We start from the raw sequence: 13,055 nt of genomic DNA on the forward strand, positions 1-13,055 counted from the left end.
GTACCTCCGTTTTCTCACAGATACAAATATAAACTAACAGTAAAACCATGACACTGTTAAACGGACAGTGAAAATCATAGGGGCTTGTGAGTAGTTGTCATCATCACATGATATTGCAGGTTATTCTCTATTTACCTCATGGTTTATGCAACTTAAGAAAAACTGTAGTGATCGTAGTAATGGTTGTGTGCAGAGAGAATACCGAGGGTATTCCCAGCAGCCCTTTGCCATAATACACTTTTTCCACTTAGTGTTTCTGAATTCTTTACTTCCTGCTCCTACAGTCATCCTCAAACTGCCGTGACAGATAGCACTGAGTGACCTAAAACATTCAGGAGGGGAGACACGCAATCTGACACACAGGCATACCTTTAGGAAAGGACGGACAGGTAAACAGACAGGACAGATGGATATGCAGGCAGATAACAGATAACCCCCAAACACACACACACACACACACACACACACACACACGACCCTATCCCACAGCCCAATCACAGTTTATTAAAATATACAGTGATAATGTCAGTGCTAAAGGACCTTTGATGCAATCTGGAGTGACCTCAGCTGTTAGAGGGCATCCTAATATCTGTGAATGAGTGTAGGGTGCATGTGTGTGTGTGTGTGTGTGTGTGTGTGTGTGTGTGTGTGTGTGTGTGTGTGTGTGTGTGTGTGTGTGTGTGTGTGTTTGGCAGGACCGCCTGTTATGGGAATCATGATGACGTCAACAAAGCCACCAAGGCTGATCTGGTCTAAACTCTGTGACCTTAACACTGGGAAGTAAGGAAGTAACCAGGCTGCCAAATACAAAATACATTTCTATGGAAGTACATATAAGATATAGATTAACAACATTTCTTCCACTCTCCTCTAAGGCACCGAGCAGCTCCTAACTGAGCCATACACACATAACTTAAACATTAGTGACAACACAAGGAAACAAGCCCTTAAAAGACCTTACTAAGTTTTTGGCGCAACAGCACTGTTAAGGTCCTGAGGCCAACAGTTCTATGAAGCTTAATCTAGAATCACATTTGTCCTAATCTATATACTGAAAGATATGCAGATGTGCTGTGAAAAGAATCTGAGGTTACAAAACAAATGAATAGTTAAAAATCACAATAGTTGCGTCTGGAGTCCAAACACTAGGATCGTAGAGGTGTTTCTAATTCACGTAAGTAAAATTAAGAAGGACACGTAAAGCTCCAAAAGACATCACACAAAACAAATCCAACTGGCTGACGTATGCTATAATGACACATTAACCAGCAGTAAAGGTGTATTTAAAAAAAATCCCACCGTCATATATTGTAACTGTAACCTGAACCAGAGCAGCCTCGACCCATTAAACCCAACAAGTGAACACTAACAGATGGTTTGTGAGCTGAACACTAACAGAGCATGAATATAAGAGAAACCAGCTGTAGTTATGTTACCACACCAAATCCACTGAACACAACAACCAAATGAATGAGTCACAGCCATTGTAAGCAGGTGTATTCTCGAAAACAGTTTCAGGTGAGTAAGCATATGCCCATCGGCTGCAAAGACCTTTAGCTGTGCACACTCTCTGTCCCATGGAAATTCTGCAAAACTCCTGTATGGGCCAGACTCGTCTATTTATGATTTAAGATGAAAAAGTCTTATTTTCTCACTTTTGAGAAAGTAGGCCTAGTCGCCACCTTTCTTTAATGCTGGCAGTCAGCTTTACAACCAGTTAACCACAACTTGTTCTCCCAGGCCGTCTTAAAAATAGACGTAGTTGAAGCAGGTTGAAAGAAAGTTAGTGCAACCCAAAGGTAAATTACGACACGAAATTACACAATAACTACCGGAATACTTCACAGACTGATGATTCTTCTATCTATAATGATGTAAATTAAGAGTGCAAGCTTCTTTAAAAAGTAAAGGTGCATCTCTGCATGTATAGCATAAAACAGCAGTGTAACTTGTTTTTCATTAATAAAACCCCTTTGTTTTCAGGAAGAAGTGTTATTGCGGTCTACTCTCGAGAGTTGCTGCCCTCATCCCAATTTGATGGGATTATTTCCCTTGGCAAGAGGGCCTTACATTTCTTTGAAAATACATACTCTATATAGTCAAAAAGATAGTCACCAGAGGCTGTGATGCTGTTGACTCATGTACAATGCAATATGTATTATATGAGTGAAGAAAAAAAACCCCACAATATCACTTTTTTTTCTGTAGGCAGCAGCCTACATGCACACAACTAAAATGAAATAATGAACAGAATGAGAGGACAACACAGCAGGGCAGAAGATGTAAGAAAATCAGTCTAAAAATAAAGTTTAAAAAAAAGTGTCTTAAAAGAGGACTTCAGAGTCAATTAGCTTTATATCCTCAAACAAGTTGTTAAGAGGTACGAATGTCTATGATGTAGGAAGTGGCTTTACAAGTGATCAGTTGATGCAACAATTTGGCACTCATTATTTTCTTTTAAAGGGGACATATCATGAAAAACATTTTCAGTGCTTGTGCACATACATTTTGGTATCTGGAGTACCTACCAACCCACAAATGTGAAATAAGACCACCCAGTCAGTTTTTTGGGGGCTGCCTAAATCAGAAAACGTGATTCAACAAGCCATTCAGATTTGGCTCCCCTTCCTATGTCACATGCAGGCTCATTAGATTATACCCCCCCCCCAAAAAAACCTGCTCTGATTAACTTGCGAGAAAAAAATGGTCCACCTTTGCCAAGGTGGTTCTCAGGCTGTGGGTGGTTTATTCTAATGAGCCTGCATGTGACATAGGAAGGGGAGCCAAATATGAATGGCTTGTTGAATCACATGTTTTCTGATCTAAACAGCCCACAAAAAACTGACTGGGTTGTCTTATTTCACAATTTGTGGGTTGGTAGGGACTCTAGATGCCCAAATGTATGTGCAAAAGCACTGAAAAAGTGAGTTTTTCCATGATATGTCCCCTTTAAATCCCAGTGTGATGACAGTTATGGGGTTGTCTGGCTACTGTCAACTTAATGTCTTAATAAATAATACACAATGATGTTGTTGTTGCTTTTTAACTGTGATTAAAGCATCTCTAATTATGAATATTTAGGGTTATAGATAAAAACACAGGATTTAGTTTTCAGGGGCTTTAAATTTCAAGTTTCACAACTGGAATTTGAAAAACAAAACCAAAAGAAGAATTTGCACATGCCATTCTTCCAGAGCAACATCACGATCTCTGCAACCAGTGCTGCACTAGAAAATGACCAACGGATCAAAGGTGTGTCATCATGTGTCCCACTACAGTAAATGTATGTCAGGATGGACTAGTAGGTTGTTGTACCGTGGTAGTTATCAATGTGCCTCTGTGACAAACCTCTACACTTTATTTACTTGGCAAAGAATTCCTTCCCGCTCTGAGACCGTGGATATGCAGTATTACGCCACAGCGGGTCGGCCTGATAGATTTTGTGCTCTCCACACTTCTCCTACACACAACATCTCATCCATACCACCTCTCATCTACAGCACAGCAGCAGCTTTGGCTCTCTTCCCAAACAATCAGGACCGTACACATAACCACTCATGACAGACACAAGCTGTCCGGAGCCCGCCGGCTCACAGCTTACAGTAATGTACCTGGTGCGCTGCCTGGCTGCCAGTTGAGATATCAGGAAAAGCTGCTGACCCAGCCCATGGATTTATACGATGTTCAGCAAAGTGTTCTTATGTGAAGCAACGGGGTTAGGCATGCATTTTGAGATATTTCAGTGAATGTCTGATATTGAGAAATGAAATGAAACTCAAAAAAGACAAAATAAACGAGGATGAATATCATGAAAAGGATCGAATGAATTTCACAGCACCTTGCATTAAAATGGTGCTGTTCGGCAGACAAGTGTTGCAATAATATTGTTATGATTCATTAATATAACACATGGCAATGAATTTAATGCACTAAAATCCAAACAAAGTCAATAAAAAAGCCCAAAAGACAAACCCGCCTCTGTTTCTATCCAACTACAAATATAAATACAACAATTCTGCTGTCTTAAATACAAATACTGACCTTTCTATCCCCAGATGTTTCTTATCTAACGGAAAGTGGCAATTGCAAAATTCTCAAAAACATTATTTTATGGAAAGACTAAAAAGACTGCAACTGCAGAAGAGCACCCACAGGAAAGAAGTGATATTCAGGGGAGCAGGATTCCCTGGGGGTGGCAGATAAAAGTACATCGTGGACTGTGGAGTTGTGGGCCAGGTAGGAAAGGTCATTATGTGACAAAAGTTGCTCAAGGGACTTCGCTGACCAAAAACAGAAGGTCATGTAAGTAACTGGGAGCCAGCGGCGCTGAAGAATGTTCTTCCTCCGACAACTGGAGGTGTCTCGCTCACGACCCCTGTGACCCCCTATGCAAAAAGACAGACTTACATGCAGCCTTGGGGGAAACAAAAAGGAATACTTTGGCTTTGTTTGCTTATTAGCAAATTTTAGCATAAGCATCTAATTCATCAGCATGTTAGCATTGTCATTGTGACCATGTTATCATAGCAAATTAGATCATGGACCCGCATTTGAAAGGATTTTTGCTTTTAGATGTTTTATTACAGAAGGTGTATAAAAAAACCATGACCAAAAATAGTCATACATTGTGTCATTGTGTTACTTATGGATGTAATTATAGTGGAAGTAAATGATTACCATTTTAGCTGGGGACCCCCTGGAACCTCCTCAAGGACTCCTGGGGGTCCCTGGACCCCACTTTGAAAACCACTGGGCTAACAATTAAAAAGGCATAAAATGCCTCCAAAATAATAATTTAAAAAAGTCTTTGGAAGCCTAACAGAGAAAGAAAATCCTGATTAAACTGTATGGACATTCTGATTTTTTTTAATCAATTTGGCTTCAGAGTGCTTTAAAGTGAACTCAGTAATTCAATATCCTGTTTCAGCTTTTATTAGACACTTTGCATAAATCCTAAATTGCACTTATACACTCATGGAAATAAGATCTACTATTCTCTGAATGAGATCCACTACGTGGTTACAATTTGTCTCTGATTCAGGTTTCCGCACACATTATTGCAGTTTGGATTAGAAAGTTGGTTTGTGTTCTTTATACAAGAATGAAACGTGGGTACAATTTTCTGTATAAGGTCATATTAAACAAACCTCCTCCTTATCTCTGTATCAGTAGCTCCAACCTCAGTTCATGCAGACAAATTAGGTATGCCGTTCCTATAACACACACCACTTTTGGTGAAAGTGCTTTTAAAGTTTTTAGACCCTCATCTTGGTGTGAGCTACAGAGACATTTTTAAACCAGATTATTTTATAAGCATGCACATGATTAAGGATTATTTGAGCACTGAATATACTTGTCCTGCTACTGAATGGAAATTCTTTGGTTGATGTCATTTACAGTTTATTTTAAGTCGGTTGTCTCTTTTTTATGTGAACTGTTTTATGCTGTTTTTAACTTTTTGCTGTTAACTGTTTGTTGTTTTTAAGTGTTATTTGTGTTTTCATGTGGTGCATGTGTGAAACTTTTAAAGTGCCATCATGGCCAGGACAAAATGAGATTCAAAACGCAATGGGATTATCCTGGCTAAATAAAGGTTGAATAAAAATAAAATGTAACAAAATAGTAATCCTATTAGCAGTGATACAGTGGGTACTTTATGTACTGGGTATGTGTATGTCAGGTAGTATATATAGTCTAGTACAGTTACAAATGGTGCTGAAAGGGAAATATGATATGAAAATCTGACATTGTCTGCTTTCATGTTTTGACATACAGTATAGTGTAAATATATACATCTATCAAGAAAATTAACCCTATAAACTATGAGCCATCATTTCCACACATTACATCAAACACAGGTGTTACGCTGCTTATCACCTCCCCTTAAAAAGCCTAATGGCAGCTTTGAAAATACACTTTGTGTGGGAGTAAAAAAAATAAACTGTATTTCCATCAATGCACGTTTTTTATCTTGAACCACACTACACTCTGTTAGGCCTCTGTGGACTACAAGATCAACACACACACGCACACGTTAGATTAGGCTGCCTGACCACAACGCCTGAGGATCTAAAACACACCCAAAACTTGGCCAGAACATGGAGACACAAAGCAGATGTTCTCTGCTCCCACCAGCTGCTGTGGAGAACTTTGGAGAAGCCGGACATCATTGTGTATTAGTGTTACAGACTCATCGCGAGTATGTACACTAGTGGTGGTGCAGCAAACACTGCAAACTATTCCAGCATATAGACTTTTCACACTTGTGTGTTTGTTGTAGCACCCAAAACTAAAGAAATGTCTTTTTCTTGCTGCTCAGAAAGTAAAGACAGTGAGTAATGTGTGTCTTTGCTGCTGACTCACATACAACGTAATATGGATTTCACATCAAAAGATGAAGATGAGGCAAAAGAAAGACCTTTTACCTGCGGGACTATACTGGCATCCAGATTAAACCATGCTAAAACAGTGATACCAGCAGAAAAATACTTCACCTCACCTTTCTTACCACTTGTATTTTGGTCAATATACACCTCAGTCAATTCACCCCCAGCTCTTTTCAAGTCAATAGCTTGGAAAACATAACACACGGCGTTTAGCACAGTGTTCATGTTGTCGGACAAAACACCTGTCACTTCTACAGATTGCTTCAGGTAATTTCTTAGAACGCCCGATTCAACTTCCAGAGAAACTTTTGTAATTTCATGCCAGTGGATATTAATGAAGTCTGCCAGGCACATTAGCTCATTAATAATATTACAGATTAAACTATGATGAATTGGTGGACTGCACAATGGACTGTTCTGGCCCTGGTGTGACCAGTCTCTTATCTGACCTTTACAGATACAAGCTGTATAAGACACAGGAGACACAGAGACCCTCGTGGGGCAGGACTAAGACAGCAGATGTACATAAGCCTTCTTCATAACGGAGAGGTCCGCGGACCTTTTTACACTGTGTCAGTTTCCAATAATAGATTATTTTAATTTCTACAGACACTTAAGGGAATACGGGTTTTACTGAGTGAAAAGACAGATTTCTGTGGACTTGTGAAACTGACTGACTTGTTTCGTCTGCGGTGTTTTTGCATATACAGGGAAAAGACAAAGTACGTTCTGTACGTCTATATTTGAGGTGTTGCCTGTTGCATCTTGAGCGTTATGCAGAATTCGTAGAAGCAGCTGTTATCTTATCAAATTGTGAATGTTTAATTCAGTAAAGACTGAGTGAATAATTATAATTACAATGGCATTTCCAGGAACAATTTACTGGAGGGAGACTTTTCCCGCAGATAAGACTGATTAGTTTGAAAATGACAATGTTATGATGGTATATGGCGTATGAAGCTGTAATGATATAGGTGTTCACTTCAAAAAAGAAAAGTCAGGCAAAGATAGCTCCAAATGTCATCAAAGATAACATTTGGAAAGGGGCCGAGTTTCTGCAGAACCAGTACTTTTATTTTTGATACTTTAAGTACATTTTGCTGATTTTGAATGAATTACTTTTACTTTTAATTGAGTATTTTTACAATGTTATACTGGTACTATTACTTTTTCATTACAGTTGGGAACCACCAGAAGCCCCACGATATGATATTATCACGATACTTAAGCCACAATACGATCTTATTGTGATTTTAAACATTTTGTGATATGCTGAATATTGTGATAAGATATATTGCGATTAGGGCTGTCAATCGATTAAAATATTTAATAGTGATTAATTATGATTGTCCATAGTTAATCGCGATTAATCGGAAATTAATCACACATTTTGTATCTGTTCAAAATGCACCTTAAAGGGAGATTTGTCAAGTATTTAATACCCTTATCAACATGGGAGTGGGCAAATATGCTTGCTTTATGCAAATGTATGTATATATTTATTATTGGAAATCAATTAAGAACACAAAACAATGACAAATATTGTCTTCCAGAAACCCTCACAGGTACTGCATTTAGCATAAAAAATATGCTCAAATCATAACATGGCAAACTCAAGCCCAACAGACAACAACAGCTGTCAGTGTGTCAGTGTGCTGACTTGACTATGACTTGCCCCAAACTGCATATGATTAGCATAAAGTGGGCATGTCTGTAAAGGGGAGACTCGTGGGTACCCATAGAACCCATTTCCATTCACATATCTTGAGGTCAGAGGTCAAAAGACCTCTTTGAAAATGGCCATGCCAGTTTTTCCTTGCAAAAATTTAGCGTAAGTTTGTAGCGTTATTTAACCTCCTTTGCAACAAGCTAGTATGACATGGTTGGTACCAATGGATTCCTTTTCCGTTTTTCTAGTTTCATATGATTTCATATCTTCACTCTAGCTTTAAAACTGAGCCCGCTACAACCTGAAAATCGCAAGTTGCGTTAATGCATTAAAGAAATTAGTGGCGTTAAAAACAAATTTGCGTTAATGCGTTATCACGTTAACTTTGACAGCCCTAATTGCGATATATTGCAATTCATTACCTTTTTTCAACTTCAAATTATGCAGTTTGGCAACATCTGTTTTATCTAATAAGATACAGTTTTCACTCTGTTCATCTCACTTCAGTAATTTTTATTGCAGAAATATGGGACTGTCAGTCAAGCAGACAGACTGACCAACACTCTGATAAAAACATAAATGTTGCATCAAACACCTGACAAACTGAACTGTTTATACAAGAGTCAACATTGTATTTGCAATATTAATAGTTTATATAATAAAAGATTGATACTTGATGTATGTGTATCAATACAATATTGCCACATAAAATATCATGATACTATGCTGTATCGAGTTTTCCCCCACCCTTAGTGATCATCAGTCTTCAAGAATGAAAGCTTCTTCCTGGTTAACTGTCAAAAGCGACTGTGAGCTAATAGTCATCTGTTTTAGGATGCATTTCACCTTAAAAACAGCATGATATGACATTGCCATTGAGACCCGCTGAGTCGAGCTCTGTATGGGACCACGAAGCAGAACTGGTTCTCTTATAAAAGCACAAATGGAGCAATGATTTAGGGCTATTCATCTAGGTCAAGAGAATAAATGCAGCTAGTTAAGACGAGACAAATTACAGAGTCATGCTACGCCAGCAGAATCATGAGTTAACAGAGAATAATGCTTTTCAGTGTTCTCCCTTATACCGCTTTACTTTATCTTCACACACACACACACACTCACAAACATACACACAGGCTACAGCAGCACGTTCCCTCGGTAATGCATCAGCTGTTCTCACTACGCACTTGGAGAGCACAGTTTAAAAATGGAAAGCTGGGAGAAAACTGGAGGTGGAGAGGAGTTGTTGGGAAAATGTGTTAATTTGTAATAATCACAGATAATAATAATAATCAATATCCTGTATGTTGTTCCATGTAGAGGATTAAAATAGTGACCTGTGCAGAATGGACACTAATCAGCTTTGTTTCTGCATCTGTGTTTAGCATTCAGCGTGACGAGGGTCAGAGACACCTCAACGGTAGCAGTGTCTGCGTGAATAAAGGCCATTATTGTAGAAAAGGGAGGTACAGAAAGATGGGAAACAGTGAAAGAGAAGAAACTGTGAAGAGAAGTTGAGATCAGGAAAAAAAGAGGCATGCTGGGAAAATTAATGTGAAAGGAAGAGGAAGGAATCCACAAGAATGTGGTCTATGTCCTACAGGCACTCCCTATTAACAATTCTGCATCTCTGACATTTGACCACACAGTTTTATAGGTTACACTTTGACCCATTTTTTTTGCCATATGTGGGAAAAGAAACACTGGTTAGGAATATGAGGAGAGAGTGAGGAAGACGAGAAGAAATGGACTGTACTCACTCAGCATTTGCCATGATGCTGGCTGATGGAGAGGAGGAGAGATGTGGAGATGGTTGTCACAAGGTTTTCCACTCAGTTTTAGGGGCTGCAGTTCACCTTTTCACCTAATGGATGCTGCTTTCATGTTGAACCTGGGAAGAAACATGGTCATTATCGCAACTTATTTTAAAAGAGATAATAATCTGGGTGGCTGGCAACGTTAAATTCAGTTGCCACAGTGGCACGGAGATCCATAAAGTTAGTTTTAGGCCTGTTATCTGCATCATTTATCAATATCAATCAAAACTGTAATATCAAGACAGGTATTGTAACATCACAACTTCTGATATTAGGGGCATTTGGTAAAATCATTTTAGGTAAATTGGATAGTCAAGCGAAGCTCCTTTTCAACTACATCCTATATGATTTGTTTCCTTTATCTGATGATGTTAAAATTGGTGCAACTCATTGCTTTCATCACACGCTTAACAAGCCATGAGGAATCTGTTAGAGGGCTTGTCCTGGTCAGTGACAGCGGTAAATGTCAGAACATAAAACCCCGAACCTTGCAGCTTTATAGCTATAAGTCACAAATGTTTTTGAAAAGTTGAACTCAATGAAAATGTATCAACAATAGACTAATAACTAGAGCCTATATACTCCATGTAGTTACCAAATGCCTGTTGTAACCCCAAACATAAGGTCAACTTTTGTAAATGTAAACTTTGAATCATACCCCTAAAGCATGTATACCTGCTTACTGTAAACAAACAGAATTTAATGCATGTCAGAATTTTCAATTCCTGCCATCAGAGTAATAATAAATGCATCTTTGATGAAAACTGATTTACTTGCTGGTATATCAAACTAAATGAGAGTTGTGCAACACACAACTACTTGAGAGCTCCTCAGCTGTATACATAAAATGAATTATTTATTTGCACCTTACCTGTGTGTGTGAGATTTACATTGTTGACGGGTGATCGTGCCTCCTTATAGCTGATAGTAATGTCTCCCTCGGTGGTGATCAGAGTGAGTGAAGCAGCAGCAGCAGCAGCAGGAGGCTCGCAGTGTGTGTAGGCTGCAGCTATCCTTAGCACTTTGTGCATTGGACGAGCTCTGCTTCTGCTGCTTCTTCTTCCTCTGCTCCCACTTCATGTGCAAAAAAAACAAAAGAGGTGAAGAAGAAGAAGCTCAAATGCAAGAAGCATCCTCACTAGGCGAGATCATATTATATATAAGTGTTCATCTAAAACTGATTTAAGTGCAATCTCCTCCTTGGCTGTGCTGGGAGCGTTTTTTGCATGTGCTGCTCCAGATCTCCAGATCTCCAGGCTCCTCAGCTGAGGGTTTCCCCGGCGAGCACAGCGGGGATCCCTGCAAGAGGAGCTGTCCAAGGTGCTGAAACGAGCCCCAATGAAACCCTGCGAGAGGAGCTGTCCAAGGTGCTGAAACGAGCCCCGATGAAAGCCTGCGAGAGGAGCTGTCCAATGTGCTGAAACGAGCCCAGATGAAGCCTCGGCTCTCTACCGAGCTCTCCTCTTCCTTCCTTCCACACAGCAGCAGCAGCGGCCGGGCTGAAATCTCATCCAAACGCCATCAAAACATTGACGCGCTTTCGTGCCGGAGACTGACAGATAGTAGCCAATGAATCGTGTGACATTTGCATCGCTCCGGTCACGACATAGCAAGTCTAAAAATGTTGGACTTGTGTGTGTGTAAAAGAGAGAGAGCGAGAGAGAGACAGAGTAGATTTTCTCCCGATTGAGGCCAATTTCAGAGCGGATTATTATCACCACAGATGATTTTTATTATAGCTTTACGCCTGGTATAGGTCGTCCCTCTCTACTGTGTCATGAGCGCGTTTTTTTTTTGTTTTTTTTTATGGTTTCCCAAAATAAAGATACTATGGGAATATAAAATTGCCTTTACAGCAATTGGCTTAACCGTTTGTCATTCATCTAGGATTAGCCCAGTCGATGGTTAAAGCGCACATCAATCAATCTGGAGCGTCTCTTTTTCCTTTTATTCCAGCACGCCTTTGGACGTGGTGGAGCTGCTGCTGGAGATGTTATAGGCTGAGGAGAACATTTCAGGGTGTGCGCTAATAAATAAGGAAAAGGTGGTGGTGTGAATTAACAGTAGTATTATTATAGGCCTGTAGTTACAACCGAGGAGGGGATGTGTAACAGCCCAGCGTGCTCCTCAGAGGACTGGGTCCATATAAAGACGCTGCTGGTGTGGTTTTAATGTACTTAAAGGTGCAGTAGGTAGAATTGGAGAAAATATAATTAGTTATTTTTATAAGATGGTTACTATATCCTGATAGTAGTGCATGAGACAAGTAATCTGAAAAAAAAGCATGTGTCTCTGTGTCCTCCAGTGCTCCTAATGACATCTGCAAGATTTGAACACACCAAAAGAAAACAACCAATCAGAGCCGAGCTGGAGCTTTGTGTTCTCTGAGCAGCTGTCAATCACTGGCAAACTCCTGCTACTTTCTTGACTTGCAAAATTACGTTTTAAATTGACAAACATGTGTGATTCATGATTAAATTCAAACAGGATCAAAAAAGTAATTGTTTCTCTCCGTTGACTACCATATTTTTTCCGAAATAAGGTCCCATGGTGGTCCACTGGAAGGGGCGGGACTTAAGCTTTCTATGGCATCTGCAAGATTTCACAGACCGGAGGGAAACAACCAATCAGAGCCGAGCTGGAGCCTGCCGTCTCTGAGCAGCTGTCAATCACTCACAAACTCCGATGAAACGGTCAAACTAGGCAGCGCTGATCAAATGTGAATCAATATTCTTTTACTGTAATGCCTATTTCTCTCCTCAAATGGTTTCAGAAACATCTTTTAGGGTACTGTCTAGCTGTAAAATGAGAAAGTTTGTGACCCGGCAGTTGTATTGAGAACAGTTGAGGAAATACTGAGCACCGCCTACCAGCCGGAGCAAACTTTCTCATTTTACAGCTAAACAGTACACTACAAGATGTTTCTGAAAACATTTGAGGAGAGAAATGGGCATTACATTAACAGAATATTAATTCATATTTGATCAGCGCTGCCTAGTTTGACCGTTTGATAGGAGTTCGCAAGTGATTGACATCTGCCTCCGTTGAATGAACAGCCAATAGGATCGCTCGCTCTCTGAAATGACCTGTGATTGACCAAAGTCTTCTGTCACAGGCTAGATTTTTTAAAGCCTGAAAACAGGAGATGCAGAAGTCTAGTTCTCTCTTATAACACTTGAATTA

At 39.7% G+C, this 13,055-nt stretch overlaps 1 protein-coding gene across 2 annotated transcripts in view; it reads right to left on the minus strand.

The window, feature by feature from the left end:
- LOC141753257 (transmembrane protein 266-like) overlaps positions 1-11,915 on the minus strand; it is a 54,162-nt gene extending 42,247 nt beyond the window's left edge. The window contains exons 1-2 of one of the 2 annotated variants that reach the window (XM_074611750.1): positions 10,744-11,915; positions 9,816-9,946 (exon numbers count right to left, since the gene is read on the minus strand). In XM_074611750.1, the coding sequence (XP_074467851.1) occupies positions 9,816-9,829 (14 nt within the window). In that variant the 5' untranslated portion in view covers positions 9,830-9,946; positions 10,744-11,915. The remainder of the gene's footprint in view (positions 1-9,815; positions 9,947-10,743) is intronic. The other variant, XM_074611742.1, reaches the window with a different exon arrangement.
- Positions 11,916-13,055: the final 1,140 nt, after the last annotated feature.

This window comes from Sebastes fasciatus, chromosome 2, assembly GCF_043250625.1.
Source record: "Sebastes fasciatus isolate fSebFas1 chromosome 2, fSebFas1.pri, whole genome shotgun sequence".
Classification (NCBI taxonomy): Eukaryota; Metazoa; Chordata; class Actinopteri; order Perciformes; family Sebastidae; genus Sebastes; species Sebastes fasciatus.